At 40.6% G+C, this 20,617-nt stretch overlaps 1 protein-coding gene across 1 annotated transcript in view; it reads left to right on the plus strand.

Annotated features, from left to right (window-relative positions):
- Positions 1-20,617, plus strand: part of LOC132101776 (protogenin A-like) — a 38,065-nt gene that overhangs the window by 14,931 nt on the left and 2,517 nt on the right. The window contains exons 8-18 of the mRNA XM_059506975.1: positions 2,593-2,757; positions 3,679-3,984; positions 4,781-4,969; positions 15,210-15,305; positions 15,924-16,110; positions 16,190-16,317; positions 16,726-16,896; positions 18,293-18,460; positions 18,612-18,735; positions 18,934-19,072; positions 19,175-19,273. Coding sequence (XP_059362958.1) covers positions 2,593-2,757; positions 3,679-3,984; positions 4,781-4,969; positions 15,210-15,305; positions 15,924-16,110; positions 16,190-16,317; positions 16,726-16,896; positions 18,293-18,460; positions 18,612-18,735; positions 18,934-19,072; positions 19,175-19,273 — 1,772 coding nt within the window. The remainder of the gene's footprint in view (positions 1-2,592; positions 2,758-3,678; positions 3,985-4,780; positions 4,970-15,209; positions 15,306-15,923; positions 16,111-16,189; positions 16,318-16,725; positions 16,897-18,292; positions 18,461-18,611; positions 18,736-18,933; positions 19,073-19,174; positions 19,274-20,617) is intronic.

The following is a 20,617-nucleotide window of genomic DNA, read 5'->3' on the forward strand; positions in this document are numbered from 1 at the left end:
TATGACTCTCAACAGTGGTGACAATCAACAAAATGTTGCATGCTGGGTAAAACCTTAGTAAAAACTCCCGTCATGCACTGCAGTATGAAAAATTGTCACCACTGTTGAGGATCGTGTGATAAGTGTGTTTGTCTAAAAACCTGAACTGATTGTCTCCTTTTTTGTCTTTCAACATTGAAGCATTGTGATTTTTTTTTTACTTCAGTTCAGTAATAGCTGAGCATCAGTCTAATATCCAAAGATAAACACAATTTCATGATGTTCAGTGAACATGAGTTATAAGCAGAAAAAGCATAAGGTCATCTGTCACTGCAAGGTTCGACTCAGCAATGCATACATGTTTGTTGCGAAAACAATATTGCAATTGTTTTGAATCAAATTGGTTTGAATTAGTAAAAGGGTCAAGACACTACTTAAAGCAAACCTTGACCACAATTATGGTGGCATAGTGTGTTTTTTTCTTTTACTTTTTTTTTTATTTGAAGGCTGTGGCTAAATTCAGTTGTAGTTCTTGTGTTTCGCTTTACTTCAGTGATGTTGATTGTTAACAGCAGATGTTCATCACTAATGCACAATCATCATTTAATTAGTCACTTAATTATCTCTATAGCTTTAACCCTTTGAGGACTTGAATATAACTTGAAGACTTGCTTGTGACTTGAAAGTCCCACCTCTGATAGACAGAGCCGTAGATCGCTGACAAGCCACGCCATATCGCGTTCATTATCGAAGGCGATTCATCTGCGATAATGAACGCGATATGGCGTGGCTTGTCAGCGATCTACGGCTCTGTCTATTAAATGCCACTCCAGTTATAAGCAGATGGAGATGGAGATTTTAGCGGTGATCACGGAAGCAGCTTTACTGATTAGATGCGCATGATCATATCGTTCGATATATCGCCCAGCCCTAGTCTCAGATATAAACGGTTAAATGTGGAGCGGAGAGTGGTGAAAAAGCACAAGAGCCCAATTAAAGGAATAGTTCACCAAAAAATGTCCTCACTCTCAGGCCATGCAAGATCAGGATGAGTTTGTTTCTTCATCAGGTTTGTAGAAATCTAGCATTGGATCAGTGTCTCATCAATGGATGCTCTGCAGTGAATGGGTGCCGTCAGAATGAGAGTCCAAACAGCTGATAAAAACATCACAATGATCCACAGCACTCCAGTCCATCAGTGAACATCTGGAGAAGAATAAAGAAGAAACAAATCCAGTATCAAGATGTTTTTCAAATCTGAGTCCATGATTCATAATTCTGGTCTGAATCAGGAGAGAAGTCTGCACAGATCAAGCACCATTTACAAGCCAAAACAGTATCAAACAAATATCTGGGTGGATATTAATAACAACAAGAGAAGGACTTTATGGCCAGATTTAAAGTTAAAAGTTCTTAATGATAGATTTGTTTCTTGCAAACATGCAACTTTTGTCTTCTCGAGATGTTAACTGATGGACTGGAGTGCTGTGGATTACTTGTGTTGCCACAATTTATTCCTGCAGTGAGCGCAATTTAAAAGCATTGACGTTCTTTCAGCTTCTGAGAAAAATTTCCAAAATACACCTGCCAGCTTGTGAGGAGACAAGGAAGAGAAAACAATGAGACGTTTAACAGGAACTCTTCGGACAAGTGTGAAGTCTTTATTAGGGCTTTTGCCGGTTGCACTTGGACTTCCAGAATTCCAGGCCATTTAGTTAGAGAAGAATAGTTGAAGAGACAGAATACACACTGCATCTGCTCAAGAGGGCAAAAAGCATCGGAAGTGATCGAAAGGGCTGCAAAAGTAGGCTAATTATCCCAAGTGTTGGAGTGTCTGAAGAGGCTTTGGGGGGTTTGTCTCTGTGCGTCAGAGTCAAAGTCTTCAGCGTGGCCATTCAGCACCAGAACAAGGCCTTTTCTGTTGACTGTGGAGTATCTGGTTTATTGAGTCAGAAATTCAGTTGGAGACTCAGTGCTGTAGAGTGTTTCTTTTATTTGAGCATCTTAATGTGGCCTAATTAAAGTGTTATCAGGTGCAGTGGACTTGTGGGAAAACCAGCAGGTGGAACTTGCCTTTAGTTAAATTGATAATGCAGTTAATTAAAAGAAGGCATGGCCAAGTTGATTGAGTTGACAAGTTTCTTTTTATTCTGGCACTGGTTTTGAATAGCCACACAGACTAATAGTTAGAGAATTCATGCATTTTGAGTTCTAAAGGGTAAGGAGCATGCATTTCGGATGATATAATTTTCCTCTGCACTGTAAAAAAAGAATACAAGATTATTATATACAAGAGTAAGTTTTAAAGAAAATAACATTTTAGTCGTCACATTTCTTGTTCAATTCAATGTGTTAATTGGCATTTCTTTTTAATTGTGTGAATTATGCTAGAAAAACTAGTTTCAAGGTAAATTCTACATCTTTTTTTTTTTGTCCATGCATTGTTAATGTGTATAAAAAAATTAATAAAAAATAATAAAATGTGCATTTTATCAGTTCATACTTTCCCCAGGAATCAAACCCAAGATCTTGGCATTGTAAACACTGCAATGTAGTTGAATTTGTCATGCTTTTCAGTATTGTGAAACATTAAGTCCTGTCGTTTCCCAACAGGTCTAAATAACGAAGAGTACCAGATTGTTATCGGTAACGATACTACCCGCTACATCATTGATGACCTGGAGGCTGGGCGGAACTACACCTTTTACATCGTAGCGTACATGCCTATGGGTGCCAGCCGCATGTCTGACCACGTCATACAGCACACACTCGAGGACGGTGAGTAGAGGATGAGGATCAGACATTCAAACCTATTTGTGTTCTATTATAGAAATAGTTCATCTAAAATTTTTAATTAAGAAGTTTTTTCCTGCGAACAGATTTGGAGAAATGTAGCATTGCATCAGTGTCTCATCAATGGATGCTCTGCAGTGAATGGGTGCCGTCAGGATAAGAGCCCAAACAGCTGATAAAAACATCACAATAATCCACAGCACTCCAGTCCATCAGTAAACATCTGGAGAAGACAAAAACTAAGAAACAAATCAATCATTAAGACGTTTTTAACTTCAAGCAGTTGCTTCCTGCTAAAATACGAGTCCATACTAACACTTCCTCCAGTGAAAACGTCTATCTCCTGTTGTCTCTCACATCAAAATCCAGCCTCATATTTGTTTAAAGCTGTTTTGGCTCGTAAATAGCACTTGAACTGTGCAGAGTTCTCTCCTGATTCAGACCAGACGCTATTATGGACTCGCATTTTGGCAAGAAGCAATGGCTTGAAGTTAAAATGCCTTAATGATGTATTTGTTTCTTACAAACTTGCAGTTTTTGTCTTCTCCAGATGTTAACTGCTGGACTGGAGTGCTGTGGATTATTGTGATGTTTTTATCAGCTGTTTGGACTTTCATTCTGACGGCACCCATTCACTCCATTTTACTCGGATTGAGCTGAGTGTGCTGCAACACCTGCCTTTAAAAAAAGATGCAACATTATATCGTTGTATAAATTATATGACTATATTATCCCTGAGATCCATTCATAATGGTTATCATTATTATTGTACTTTATTTAGGCTTCTATATCTAAATGAGGTCTGTTATGGCTGTTTGTGGGTTTGCTAATGGGTCTGTGATGTCTGTAAGTACTGATTGTCATGGAGTAAATGTTGTTTCTGGTTTCTCTCTCTCTCTGGCTCAGTCCCCTTGCGTGCTCCTGAGTTGAGCCTCACCAGCCGCAGTCCGTCTGATATCCAGGTGTCGTGGCAGCCTCTGTCTCATAAGCTGAGCCGCGGTCGTGTGTCTGGGTACCGCCTCTCATACAGGACCAGCACAGATGGGGCAGTGACACAGCTGGAGCTCTCAGGACACAAAACCCATCACCTCCTGGAGGGTCTTCAGCCCGACACCACGTACCTGCTCCGCATCTCTGCAGCGACCAGCGTGGGATGGGGAGAACCATCGGCCTGGACGTCCCACAGGACACCGAAGGCCTCCAGCACTAAAGGTGGAACATCTGTCATTCCATCTGTCAGTCCTTCCTTCCATCCATCTATCTATCTATCTATCTATCTATCTATCTATCTATCTATCTATCTATCTATCTATCTATCTATCTATCTATCTATCTATCTATCTATCTATCTATCTATCTATCCATTCATGTGAATCTTCTGCCATCTGTACGTACTGTAAAACCTTCACCAGACATGCTTTGAAAAGATTAGTGTGAATCCCTCTCTCTTTCTCATTGCTTTGGGCTGATAATCTCATTAAGGCATTGCATTTGTTCCTGCATGACCTCTGACCCCTCTTCTCATCCACATTGGAAAGGTTTTAGTCATGGGTTATAAAGCGAGAGCCGCAGGCCTCTCACCGTGAGCCTCAGCTCACATATCAAACTCAGTCACCTCTGATCTGATCTCAGTTAGGTTACTGTCCTAATATAACGCCTACAGAGATACAGCAGGAAACTCTGCGGGAGTGTGTTTAATTAAACTGGGATTGATTTAACCCCGGTGGCGTTCCTGTGGGGTCCCGTCTCGTCTGGATGAGGGAGACTCATAGCAGCAGTTGTTGCCAATAAATCTTGAAGATTTGTTCTCCTGAGGTTACAGGGCTGCTGGGGTCTGTGCTTTGAGATTAGTCATGTTTTTTTCTTCCTGTCAGATTTAAATGGTGCAGTCTGAAATTACAGCACTCCTAACATAACTTTACTTGTTCTGGCACGAGATCTGGGATTAACGCGAAGCATTGTATTTGCGAAGATGTATTTCTGATTGGATGTTTGTTTTCTCCCACAGTGCCCCTGGCACCAGTGCTTCAGCTGGAGTCTCTGAACTGCACGACTGTTGTTTTGCGTTGGCATCTCCCAGCGGGCAGCACCACTGGTCTGCAGGGCTACAAACTTTCCTACCATGAAGAGAGTGAACCAGCAGGACCACCGACCCAGGTTCCCCCTCACCAGCGCCAGCACACGATTGGAGGCCTGGGTGAGTACCAGTGACTTTAAAAACTCATATTCAGCAGCTGTGTGCAAACATGCCAAAACAGAGCATGGAGAACAGTTTGGGAGTCTTGATCGGTCAGAGAGGGACGTTAGCTTCTCTGAACACTGTCCAGTGTTCAACGCTGAATGGAGCAGAATTGTGCACTTTTCAGAATGAAATTGAATTTAATTTGAATTGAAGATGCAGAATTGCAATTTGAATTTAAACATATGAAAGTAGCATTAAAATTAAATGAAATTCTTAAAATGTGTATGATTTTAATTCAGGCTTCTTTGAAAGATTTGAAAAAAGTTACAAAATTTGAAGGTTTGGTAACACTTTAGGATAGGGACCAGTTCTCAATATTAACTTGTATATTTGCATGCCTTTATTTAACATACTGGCTGTTTATTAGCACATATTCTACGTCACTTATCCTACCCAATTTGCAGCAAATTAGAAGTTATTAATGCAACTGAATGAGTGGATGAGGATGGAAAAACACATTTCCAGAATGCATCAACTGTGTTGAATATATTTAAATTGCAATTCAATAATTTCCCTTTCTTGCCAATTTCATTCAACTTCCATGTATTTGTGCTAATTCAGTTTAAATTTCACACTCATGAATTAATGAGAGCTGGTTCTTCAGTTCTGAATTTTGCACAACACTGATATCTTGAGATCAGCTGAACTTTTGTCTTAAAAGTGTGAGGTTCATGGTGAAAACAGCAAGACTCATCTCATCTGCCTGATGCATGTTCTCATGTTGTATATTGATTATTCTTTCTGTTCATTGCTTCATCCTGAGTCTGTTAATGAACAGGACAGTGGTTTGCCAAGAACTGAAGCATTTGAGTGTTTTTTAGAAATGTAGATTTGTGACTCTCCTCCCTAAACTCCCAGTGACCCTCCCCCCATGACCTCTGACCCTGCCAGTCCTCTGCCTCAGTGCAGGGCAGCGCTGGTCTTCCCATGAGTCTCTGCAGGAGGGCGTTGCAGGTTTGTGGTGTGCTTGCCCTTTCGTGCCAATAAAGGTCACTCTCATTCAGGCCTGTAGTTCAGTGGTGGTCATGAATGTTGTGCCACAAGGCTTTGCTTGAGCCATCTGTGGCCATAGAGAGGTCATCCAGCTGGTCAGCATCTGACACAATACACTGGACACAATATTTGCACAAATGTCACATGAGATCACTGTGATCTGCTGATTGGAATTGAGTTTAATGTCAGTGACCAGATATCTCAGTTGCTTCACCTAGACAGCACTGGGGTTAAATGGAGAACAAATAGAGACTTTTGTTGAAGAATTTCAAAAAACGTTTCTCCTTTAGTCGGCGATTGTATTATAACTCATTTCTCATCAGATGATCAGAGCTGCTTCACATCTTATCGCTCTGTACTCTTACTGGATGACAACTTTGGGTCTGTTTTTAAGAGAAACATCTGAGACCAAGTTGACCATTAAATAAAACATACCAGGACTTCATTAAATCAAAAACACACAGCAAAAAAAAAAAAACTGTTTTCCATTACAAACAAGTTTGAGTTTTTTTTATTAAAAATATGATATTGTTAAAATATTGTTAAAAATGATTTTATGCTTAAAACAAGAAAAAATGGGGACAGACCTCATTTTTCTGACCCCATTGAAATATATTTGATGTTGTTTTAAGCACAAACTCACTCATCATGTTGCATCTCCAGTAAAATAATTTAGATTTCAGAATGTTTAGGTAATTGTACTTTAAAACGAGACAAAAATATTGTCCGATTATTTTTCTAAAGTAGTGTAGATTAAGACATTATAGTGAATTTTCCTTTCTGTGGTACTATAATTAAGCCAGACAGTTTTTACGAACAGAAATGAGTTTGTTTTGGTGCTGTATTCAGAGAGATGTGAAGGAGCTAAACTCTATTCATTAGAGTTGTGGACACCTCTCAGGAGAGTAAGGCTTTCTCAGTCCAGAGGAGGTGAAAAGAGGAGCAGAGAGAGAGAGGAGCTGTGGTTGGGAGCTTTACGGTGTATTTTATGACCTTAGGAGGACAGAATGTGGGACGAGGTTCACATCATCAAAGCCCCTCATACAAAGCCCCCAGACACACACACACACACACTCACACCCACATACACAAACACTAACACACTCACACTCACACACACACACACTCACTCACACTCACTCACACACACACACACACAAACACACACACACACACACACACACACACACACACACACACACACACACACACACACTCACATACTCACTCACTCACTCACACACACACACACACACACACACACACTCACTCACTCACTCACTCACTCACACACACATACACACACACTCACACACTCACTCACACACACACATGGACACACACACACACACACACACACACACACACAATGACAACCATTTAAACCAAGTAAACCTGGCAACTTTCCCATGATTCAAGATTCTGTTTTTGTCCTTCCACTGTAAAGTGTGAAACTACATGAGTTTCAGTGGTAATAGATGTCACTGAGTGTGTTGTACATGATGTTCCTCGCTTGTTTTTCCCCCGGGTGTGTGTCATTGGTAATATTTAGGGTGTGAGGGTCTGTGAGGGTTACTGACTCTAATGCTCACTCTTTAATTAATGCAGGCTCATTCATTAGCTTTGCTAGAACATCCAGGAGAGCTGACCTCACAGCAGTGAATGGGTGTTTTCTGCATTGAGTTATTTGAGTGTGTGAAGCTCTCCATTGGTGGAGAGTTGTTAGTAGAGGTGTTTACTAACTCAAAACATTAGCAACTGCATAGCAACTTGATAAATTCACTTCAAAGCACTAAGAACATCTTAGCAACCCCATATTGATGCCACAGAATATATATATATATATATATATATATAGCACATTATTTTATACTGTTGCACTAGCAACAGTCACCTGAGCTAAACAGTTCACATCACCTGCAAAACTCATTCCTAGCAACACAACTCTTAACACATGGCTCAAAACAGACTCAGAGCAGCCAAACACTACACACAACCCTCAGTGAGATAACACACACCGTCACTCTTAACACACCGAGAGGAAAACACCACACACGACCCTCACTGAGATAACACACACCGTCACTCTTAACACACCGAGAGGAAAACACCACACACAACCCTCACTGAGATAACACACACCGTCACTCTTAACACACCGAGAGGAAAACACCACACTCAACCCTCAGTGAGATAACACACACCGTCACTCAGAACACACCGAGAGGAGAAACACCACACACAACCCTCACTGAGATAACACACACCGTCACTCAGAACACACCGAGAGGAGAAACACCACACACAACCCTCACTGAGATAACACACACCATCACTCAGAACACACCGAGAGGAAAACACCACACACGACCCTCACTGAGATAACACACACCGTCACTCTTAACACACCGAGAGGAAAACACCACACACAACCCTCAGTGAGATAACACACACCGTCACTCAGAACACACCGAGAGGAAAACACCACACACAACCCTCAGTGAGATAACACACACCGTCACTCTTAACACACCGAGAGGAAAACACCACACACGACCCTCACTGAGATAACACACACCGTCACTCTTAACACACCGAGAGGAAAACACCACACACGACCCTCACTGAGATAACACACACCGTCACTCTTAACACACCGAGAGGAAAACACCACACACAACCCTCACTGAGATAACACACACCGTCACTCTTAACACACCGAGAGGAAAACACCACACACAACCCTCAGTGAGATAACACACACCGTCACTCAGAACACACCGAGAGGAAAAAGACCACACACAACCCTCAGTGAGATAACACACACCGTCACTCAGAACACACCGAGAGGAGAAACACCACACACAACCCTCACTGAGATAACACACACCGTCACTCGGAAAACACCGAGAGAAGAAAGACCACACACAACCCTCACTGAGATAACACACACCGTCACTCAGAACACACCCCTCACTGAGATAACACACACCGTCACTCGGAAAACACCGAGAGAAGAAAGACCACACACAACCCTCACTGAGAGAACACACACTGTCACTCAGAACACACCGAGAGGAAAACACCACACACAATCCTCACTGAGAGAACACACACCGTCACTTGGAACACACAGAGAGGAGAAACACCACACACGACCCTCACTGAGATAACACACACCGTCACTCGGAACACACCGAGAGGAAAAACACCACACACAACCCTCATTGAGAGAACACACACCGTCACTCGGAACACACCGAGAGGAGAAACACCACACACACCCCTCGCTGAGATAACACACACCGTCACTCGGAACACACCGAGAGGAAAAACACCACACACAACCCTCATTGAGAGAACACACACCGTCACTCGGAACACACAGAGAGGAAAACACCACACACGACCCTCACTGAGATAACACACACCGTCACTCGGAACACACCGAGAGGAGAAACACCACACACGACCCTCGCTGAGAGAACACACACCGTCACTCGGAACACACCGAGAGGAGAAACACCACACACGACCCTCGCTGAGATAACACACACCGTCACTCGGAACACACCGAGAGGAGAAACACCACACACGACCCTCGCTGAGAGAACACACACCGTCACTCGGAACACACCGAGAGGAGAAACACCACACACGACCCTCGCTGAGAGAACACACACCGTCACTCGGAACACACCGAGAGGAGAAACACCACACACGACCCTCGCTGAGATAACACACACCGTCACTCGGAACACACCGAGAGGAGAAACACCACACACGACCCTCGCTGAGAGAACACACACCGTCACTCGGAACACACCGAGAGGAGAAACACCACACACGACCCTCGCTGAGATAACACACACCGTCACTCGGAACACACAGAGAGGAGAAACACCACACACGACCCTCGCTGAGATAACACACACCGTCACTCGGAACACACCGAGAGGAGAAACACCACACACGACCCTCGCTGAGAGAACACACACCGTCACTCGGAACACATCGAGAGGAGAAACACCACACACGACCCTCGCTGAGATAACACACACCGTCACTCGGAACACAAAGAGAGGAGAAACACCACACACGACCCTCGCTGAGATAACACACACCGTCACTCGGAACACACCGAGAGGAGAAACACCACACACGACCCTCGCTGAGAGAACACACACCGTCACTCGGAACACATCGAGAGGAGAAACACCACACACGACCCTCGCTGAGATAACACACACCGTCACTCGGAACACACCGAGAGGAGAAACACCACACACGACCCTCGCTGAGATAACACACACCGTCACTCGGAACACACAGAGAGGAGAAACACCACACACGACCCTCGCTGAGATAACACACACCGTCACTCGGAACACACCGAGAGGAGAAACACCACACACGACCCTCGCTGAGAGAACACACACCGTCACTCGGAACACACCGAGAGGAGAAACACCACACACGACCCTCGCTGAGATAACACACACCGTCACTCGGAACACATCGAGAGGAGAAACACCACACACGACCCTCGCTGAGAGAACACACACCGTCACTCGGAACACACCGAGAGGAAAACACCACACACGACCCTCGCTGAGATAACACACACCGTCACTCGGAACACACCGAGAGGAAAACACCACACACGACCCTCGCTGAGATAACACACACCGTCACTCGGAACACATCGAGAGGAGAAACACCACATACGACCCTCGCTGAGATAACACACACCGTCACTCGGAACACACCGAGAGGAGAAACACCACACACAACCCTCACTGAGATAACACACACCGTCACTATGCCAGGGTAGTGGAGAGGAGAATCCGGCCGATAGTAGAACCTCGGATTCAGGAGGAACAGTGTGGTTTTCATCCAGGCCGTGGAACACTGGACCAGCTCTATACCCTCTACAGGGTGCTGGAGTATCGGGAGTATGGGGTCCGGGGCCCTTTGCTAAGGGCTCTCCGGTCCCTGTACGACCGGAGCAGGAGCTTGGTTCGTATTGCCAGCAGTAAGTCAGACTTGTTCCCGGTGCGTGTTGGACTCCGGCAGGGCTGCCCTTTGTCGCCGGTTCTGTTCATGATTTTTATGGACAGAATTTCTAGGCGCAGCCAGGGGCCGGAGAGGGTCAGGTTTGGTGACAACACGATTTCGTCTCTGCTCTTTGCGGATGATGATGTCGTGTTGGCCTCATCAAGCCAGGACCTTCAGCATGCACTGGGACGGTTTGCAGCCGAGTGTGAAGCGGCTGGGATGAGAATCAGCACCTCCAAATTCGAGGCCATGGTCCTCAGTCGGAAAAGGGTGGCTTGCCCACTTCAGGTTGGTGGAGAGTTCCTGTCTCAAGTGGAGGAGTTTAAGTATCTTGGGGTCTTGTTCACGAGTGAGGGAAGGATGGAACGGGAGATTGACAGACGGATCGGTGCAGCTTCTGCAGTAATGCGGTCGATGTACCGGTCTGTCGTGGTGAAGAAAGAGCTGAGCCGCAAGGCGAAGCTCTCGATTTACCGGTCAATCTACGTTCCTACTCTCACCTATGGTCATGAGCTTTGGGTCATGACCGAAAGGACAAGATCACGGAATCAGGCGGCCGAAATGAGCTTTCTCCGCAGGGTGGCTGGGCGATCCCTTAGAGATAGGGTGAGAAGCTCAGTCACCCGGGAGGAGCTCAGAGTAGAGCCGCTGCTCCTCCACATCGAGAGGGGTCAGCTGAGGTGGCTCGGCATCTGTTCCGGATGCCTCCTGGACGCCTTCCCGGGAAGGTGTTCCGGGCGCGTCCCACTGGGAGGAGACCCCGGGGAAGACCTAGGACACGCTGGAGAAACTATGTCTCCCGGCTGGCCTGGGAACGCCTCGGTGCCCCCCCTGAAGAGCTGGAGGAAGTGTCTAGGGAGAGGGAAGTCTGGGGTTCTCTGCTTAGACTGCTGCCCCCGCGACCCGGCCCCGGATAAGCGGAAGAAGATGGATGGATGGATGGATGGATGAATATTTTTTGTATAATTTTCTTTTTTCTTTGCCTGTGACAAAATTTTTTAGTTCATATCTGTAGTTTTTTTGTAGATATTATTTATATATATTTCATGATGTCTTCATATTTTATGGACTCTGAAGACCCCGAAGAATCAATTAAATTGAAATATTATTTTAGATTCTATAATATCAGTTTGAAATATGTCAAAATGTCCGTTTGATTACAGTGAGTAAAGACACCTGGCATATCTCTAAGCTTTGGCTGGTTTTCCAGGCTTCCCGACCCTCTCGACAGGATTTGACTTGCACAGATTCCACGTCAGAGGTCAGAGGTCAGATGTCCCCCTCTCTCAGTGTGTGGTTCATATCTGAAGGCTCTTGTAGCAGAGGAAGGCAGTTGTTCAGGGTGTTTTTGGGGTTTAGGGTTCGAGGTGTTTTATGTCGAGTATGTGTCCTTTTTTTTTATTGGCTGTGTCTCAAACTGACTTCCAAGGCACCATAACATCACATGTAATGATATAGAATGATTTCCATTTATTATTATTTCAAAATGTCTTATTTTCCCCCTAGCTATTGTTTGTGGACTCACGCACGTCTTACTCTCCATGCGATTTAAAGTGAGATTTGTGTGTCATTCACCATCCAAATACTTTCTTTATCTCACTCTGAATGCTGATGGCCTGAAGAAAGAGTCCTGACTTGTGTGCCTGACCTCTGGCCCCAGATTCCTACGGAGCTTTATCTGTGTGTGAACCCTCCACCGAGCCTCTTCATAGCTGTGGATCTCAGTGCCACACACTGTTTCCCAAACCGTCCAATCAGGACAGGACTGCTGGGTTTGGCCCCGCCCCCTCCATCCCTGCTCTATAGATCTCAGTGGCTGTGATGTCATTGATCATTAATCAATCAGTCCGACTGATAGAGGTCTGATTCGCCAGGCTTTAAAGACGACATTCTGTCAATATCAGTAAAACTGTAAAGAAAAAAATAACATAGAAATGTATAAAATACAGACTAATAAAAATGTCAATAGCACATAACCAAACTACTGTAGCTTAAACTAGAATTAAAATCAAAATTAAATATGAAAAAATATTTAAAATAAAAGTTATTATACTGAAGAAAACTAAAACCAGAAAAACATGTCTGTCACTTGAAATAAAATAAAAGTTAGATGAAATGAAGTGATGAATATGAAAAATTTAATGAAATGAGTCGCTTTGGATAAAAGCGAATGCTAAATGCATAAATTTAATTTTTAATTTAATTTAAAGTTAATGAAATATTATGATATTAGAATTAAATATAAACAAAACAAACTATTTTCTTTCCACTGGTTGCCGAGGAAACATTTGTCATCTTTGTTTGGTTAAACTTGAAGTACTAAAATATCTAAAACTAAATGAACTAAAATAATTTTTATAAAACTATATAGGCATATTGAAAAATAAACGAATAAAATATTACATAACATGAAACTTTACTAAATTTTAAAATTAAAGTGGAAACTGAAAAATAAAAATGAAATCTTAATCCAAATTAAATGATAGATATTAAAAAGTTGATTTTTCACACCAAAGGACTGTTTGCGTGATTAGCCCAAAAGTAAAAAGAAATTAAACTGAGAAAAAAAAAACAGATTCAAAAATATACACTTTAGATATGTATTTATGTATTATGTTTAACCCTTGTGTCTTGATGCTGTAAAACATTCATGTTCATGTTATTTGCCAGCTGCACAATTACAGACAGTAAGTCAGGATTATTTAGTTGCAGGATCTGAAGCGGAGAACACATTCAGTGATGTCAGGATTGAATCTGTGTTGTGTAGCGCCGCCATGTGGCTAAAGTCAGTACTACAAGACAACATGGACACTGCAGCAACTGAAATGATGTGACGCTCATAAATAATTTAATATAAATAAAATCATTATAAAGAAAAAATACTATTTTAAAATATGCATTTTATCATAGTTATCAGGATGTTTAAGATTGTGTTGTGTAAAAAAAAAAGTAATTTCCAGTCCTGAAAATGTAAAAGAATAATAATTTGGTAGTTCATTCATGCTACACAATGTATTAAATAATATTTCCTTGATTAAAATGTATATTTGTGTGTTGCATATCTATAAAATATTTTTGGTAATTTAGTAAATCCAAAACAATTGGATAGCAACTTTTAGAGTGCAATTTTTATAACGGTTAATGCTTTCCTGTGAATTTCATTTGAATATATGATGAGCCCAGATGAGCAGATGAGCTCAGTCTCTTTATGATCGCTGAGTTTGTGGTTTTGGTCACGTGACTGACCTCTCTGCGTGTGTTTCCCATGGCCTTTGGGTCTCTGATTTAACCCTTTGGTCAGTGGTCAGTCAGTGAGGGGCTGAAGCAGATGGATGACGGGGGATGGACACTCGTCTTTTGTGTTGAGCAGCTGGAGAATTGACCACAAACTCACTGACCAGCACCTCCAGCTCAGGGCATCTGCTCATGATTAGCCACATGTGCTACACACACACACGATCCAATGCTATATGAGTCTCTGGGGTATATTTGTAGCAACAGCCAAAAATACATTGCATTGGTCAAAATTATCAATTTTTCTTTTATCCCAAAAATCATTAGGATATTAAGTAAAGATCATGTTCCATGAATATATTTTATACATTTCCTACTGTTAATCTATCAAAACTTAATTTTTAATTAGTAATAAGAATTAGTGCTAAGAATTAATTTGTACAACTTTAAAGATGATTTTCTCAGTATTCAGAATTTTTGCACCCTCAGATTCCAGATTAGGTTTAACATCAAACAGTTGTATCTCAGCCAAATATTGTCCTCCTAATAAACAGTACATTAATGAAAGCTGTATAAAAGACGTATACATCTCAATTTCCAAAAATTGACCTTTATGACTGGTTTTGTGCTCCAGGGTGAGAAATCTGTACTGTTGCTATTAAAGATGTGTATCAGTAGCAGAACACATCATGCATCATTTCATGAACAAGCTGAACGATCAGCAATGCATCAGTGCATGGATCAATTTAGAATTGCTGATCGTTTCTGACAGGGCTTCTCATTCACTGTTTTTTTTTTTTTTTTTAAAGCAAATTTCTGTTGATTTGTTGCTGTATGTGTGAACACACAATTAACCCATTCTAAATCCAGCAGCAACTTTTTTTCTTCTTCTTGTATTTCTTTATTATAGATCCAAGAAAAAAGTACCATGTCAAACTCCTGGCTTATAGTTTGATGGGTGAAGGATACCAGGCAGACCAGACCATCAGCACACCGGGATGTGTTTGTGAGTTCAGCTGCGACACACAAACACACTTCTAGAGCTTATTCTTGGCTTAAGTGGTTCTAAACAATTATATAAGTTCAAGTTTCAAATAACTTTGCAAATGCAAGATACCAAAAAAAATAGAAGAGCTAATACAACTAATATGTATTTTTTTAGATTTTTACATCATGAAAAAAATGTATGCAAACGAATAAATAAATATTTAAATTGATGCATTATATTGAAAAAAAAAAGAGATTGTTACAAAAGATTTCTATTATAAATGCTGTTTCCACAAAAAATATAAAGCAGAACAAATATTTGTAACATTGATAATAATCAGAAATGTTTCTTGAACAGTAAATCATCATATTTTCATGATTTCTGAAGATCATGTGACACTGAAGACTGGAGGAATGATGCTGGAAATACAGCGGAGCATCACAGAAATAAATTAAACTTTAACAGAGATTCACACAGGAAACAGCTGTTTGAACTTGTAAAAATATTTCACAATATTACTGTTTTTACTGTGTTTTTTATATAAAAAAGGCAGACCTAGTGAGCATATAGGGTTAGGATTCAGAAGAATTTTTAAAAAAGTTTGTAGGCTAAAAAAGTCTGTGTGTGTGTTTGCAGCGGTCCGTGATCGCCTGGTCCCGCCCCCTCCGCCGCCTCATCACGTTTACGCCCGCAGTAACTCCTCCTCCTCTGTGTTCCTGCATTGGGCCCGACCCGCTTTCACCGGCGGACAGATGGTCAGCTACACGGTGCGCTGTAACCCGGTGGGCCTGCAGAACGCCTCGCTGGTGCTGTACCTGCAGACGTGAGTGTTACTGACACACACACACACACACACACAGATTGTGATGCTCGTCCTCTAATGCGTGTGTGTGTTCCTGCAGGGCGGCCCAGAGTCTGATGGTCACTGATTTGGACCCAAACACCAATTATGAGTTTGCAGTTCGTCTTCATGTGGACCAGCTGTCCAGTCCCTGGAGTCCCGTGGTTTACCAGAACACACTACCTGAAGGTCAATATATGTACTTTATGTACAGTATATTTTATGCATTTAGCAGACGCTTTTATCCAAAGCAGCATACATTGCATTCAGGCTAACAATTTTCTCCTAACATGTGTTCACTGGGATTCGAACCCTCAATGCATGTGTATGTATTTATATATACATATAAATATCTACAGTACACATACATACATGATGTGATCACTCAAAACACACAAGACACAGCCGTGTCACATTTGGAATAGTTTATCCAGAAGGACATAAAATTATTAAAAATAAGTTATAAGAGCAAGCTTGTGTATTAAAGAAGCATTTTGAATGCAGAAAAGAGAACAGAAGAGGTTTCCGTCTCTATTGTGAAGGCACTGAGTGGTTTTGATTGACAGGTGTCTGTTTGTCTGTCTGTTCTCCGATCAGCTCCCACTCGAGCTCCTGTAGGAGTGAAGGTCACTCTGATTGAGGGAGATACGGCGCTGTTGTCCTGGAAAGCTCCTGACGAGCTCAACATCGCCGTGACTCGTTACACCATCCTGTACGCATCACGCCGAGCCTGGGCAGCTGGAGAGTGGCACATCCTGCAGAGAGAAGGTGAGTGTGCCTACTTAAACCGTCATATATATATAACTTCTGTTTCAGCTGGTTGCCTGTGCAACATTTTTAATTTTCATGTTGTTTATCTTGATTGCACTAAAATATCAAAAACTGACATTAACATAAAACCATCTATACTGAATAAGTAAATACATAAAAATGAGAAAAATACAAAAACGAAATTACAACTTTTTTTTATAAAATAAATGATGTGTGTCACACATCTTAGTATTTCAGATATTACATAAGTTTTTGTATTAGAGCTGAAAAATGGACAGCGCTGATTCTGTCTGCATTTTTAATTATTTTATTTAAAAAAAAAAATTAATATTTTTTCCCAAAAATACAATTAATGCCTTTTAATAATTATGAATAAATAAATAAATAAATATATAAGTCACTCTGATTGAGGGAGATACAGCGCTGGTGTCACGAAAAAATATATATATATACATACATATATATGTATGTGTGTGTGTGTGTGTGTGTGTGTGTGTGTAATGTATTATTATTTTGTAATGATATAATACTGTATTTTTAAAATTATTTTATAGCTGTATATTAATGCAATATGGACATTAATCTAGCCAGGGTCATTATATAGTTAACTTAAACATAACCATAAAATTTTTTTTACTGGAAATAAAATAAATGTAAACTGAATTTAAAAAAATCATAAAGGTTTTGTGACATTTCTCATTTTCATTTAGTTTGACTTGAGCTGCTAAAATAACTAAAACTGATTAAGAAAGCTGTAAATCTGCTTTGAAACAGTATTATACATTTCACTATGTGCTAAAACCCTGAATCTGTTGGTCAGAAATAACCACAGCGGTTTGCAGTAAAACTCTGATCCTATGCCGTCACATGAAGATTAAAGAGACAGGCAGTAAAAAAAAAAACTGGCCAAGAACATGCACAAGAAATTATATTTAGCATAAATGTACATGGAATTTTTTATAATGTAATGCAAAAATATATAATTGTCATATTTTATATATTAGGATTCCTTAAATATCTATACAGTTCACCATTGTAATGTTTGTTATGCTGAATTTAATATTTGCTGATTTTAATGGCTGTGGACCAAAAGTAAACGTTGCATTAAATTAAATGTTGCATATGAAAATATTGTTGCATATTAACATGTACAAAAATTGTAATATTCTCAACATAAATCTAAATAATCTTAATGCAAAGTATGTATTTATTTATTTATTTATTTATTTTACTTTGGGTTTCACACAATTAATGAAAAGATATAAACGTTTTTTACAAAACAGCACAAACAGTATTTTTCAAAAGGTCCACAGTATTTTTCGAGTCTTATGATAAATAATTCATGAGCATATATATATATATTTTGTGTTAATAATGTCACTCTCGTTGTCAGGGAGTGTCACGATGGCCCTGCTGGAGAATCTTCAGTCCGGTCTGGTGTACCTGGTGAAGGTCTCAGCGTCCAATCAGATGGGAGATGGGCCGTTCTCACCTGCTGTAGAACTGACCGTGGCTACAGATGGACACACCCCCCGAGGACATGGCTCCGCCCCCGGCACAGGTGAACAACGGAAGCTTTCCAGTCATGCAGTGCGAGCTGGAAATGATGTTAAAATCAATAGAAATATTGCATTCTTACATGCCATTCATGTGAAGATTCACATAGATGAGATAGGCATCATCTTCATACAGTTTTTTTGCTCTGTCTGCAGCGTTTTCTGATGGTTTCTATCACCTGGATCAGAGGTCCATGACGGGGATTGTGGTGGGCGTGTGCATCGCTTTAACTTGCATTATCATCTGCATCTTCATACTGGCCTGCAGGAGCAAAACCAGGTAAGAGATCGCTAATTCAGATGATAAATCAATACTATAATCATGTATAAATAATACTAAAATAACACCAAGAGATATTTTCTTGCTAATTATTGCACATTATATGGGTTTATATAATTACAAATGCATTCTCAAATGTCAGTTAGTTGATTGTTTCCACGCCGAATTCATAACTGAAATGCATTATTCACGACACAGGAAATCTTCCACTACCAAATCCATCAGACAAGCAGGAGGACAGACTCCGCCCACTGCTGTCCGTCTGGCCAATCAGAGTCAAGATGAGAGTGTGGAGGTGATGATGCCCATGATGAGGGATCATTTCATAGATGCAAAGGCATGTTTAAAATGACACATTCCTGCCTAAAAATACAGTTCAAGTGAGTGTGTGTGTGTGTTTTGTAGAAACAGTGTTCTGATGATTGTTTCACTCTTTCAGGGCGGAACAAATCTGATCATTAACAGCTGTGGACCAGTGAAGCCCACCACTGAGAAGAAGAAAAGAAAGAGGTGGAGCTTCTTTAAGAGGGATAAAAAGGTATGCAACTTTCAGTGAGGATTATTAAAGAAACAGTCAGAACCATAATCTAATCTCCGAATGAGGGTAAAATATTTAAAATAATGCTTTTAATTTTATTTAAGTTACATTATCATAATACTTTATTTATTATTATTATTATTATAAATGAGTATAAATTAAATGTGGTAAATACTGCTTTAGATGAATATTCTGTGTTGTTATTGTCAGGTAAAACTATATATATATATATAAGTAAAAATAATAAAAAATTATAAAACAATGAAATGATGCCTTGGCAACAAACAATAATAAAAAAGGCGGATGTACTACATTTAACAAAACTGAAATAAAAATATATTAAGGCTCAATCAAAATGTAAAAACACAAAAAAACAAATAATAATAATAACGATAAAATAAATATTTATTAATAAATAAATTTATTAAATAAATATTTATATACATACCTTTATATTATATAAATAACACAGTGAATTAGTGTTGTCAAAAGACCCGGTACTTCGGTACCAAGTCGGTACTACAATTTTTTAAATGTGACGGTACTAGGTTTCTTTAAGTACCGGTAGTACCGAGGTCCCGTTCAAACCAGGTTCAGCGCTATGATTTCCGCGAAGCAGAAAACGAGGACGGAATCTCAAAACCCAGTCATGAAAATGAAACTTACATTTTAATATGGACAGTCATAGAATTTGTCAAAGTTAGCATAAATTAATCAAATCAAATCTCCATATGGACCAGTATCTGTAAATGTTAAGCCGCAAATGTTGCTTGAAATATGAATCCGTGTCTCTGTGTGAATTAATGAATGACAGAGACGTGCGGGTTTGTTTACTACATAGACCGAAGCGCATGACGCTTGCATTAATTTCAGCATCTGACCTTCAGAGTTCTCTCTCCATCAAGCGATCTTTTCTGTTTCTCACACATGCAAAAGAGAGAGAGAGAGAGAGAGTCTTACCACGCTGAATCGACAGGCTATATGTAAACTATTCTTTATTGTCTTTTCCTGTAATGGAGTTCATTTAGAATTATTCATATTCATTTTTGAACAAGCAGAAGACATACCGGTTTCTCCGGTAGTGGGCGGAGCTAATGCGCAAATGGCAATATTATTGGCTGGCGCTGATTTTGTACCGTCCCTGTTTTGATTTCAGCAAAACAGTTTGACCTAACGCAGACAACGTGATTAATATTCATGAACCCAGCAGCTCATCAATTCATAGTGCATTGGATATACATTAGTATGATAGTAGAATTAGTAGCCTAGTAGTATTATCTTTTAATAATAATTAATATGATTACTAATTAATATGATCTATTACTATTTTTTTTACAGAAACCA

This window comes from Carassius carassius, chromosome 23 (genome assembly GCF_963082965.1).
Source record: "Carassius carassius chromosome 23, fCarCar2.1, whole genome shotgun sequence".
Lineage (NCBI taxonomy): Eukaryota > Metazoa > Chordata > Actinopteri > Cypriniformes > Cyprinidae > Carassius > Carassius carassius.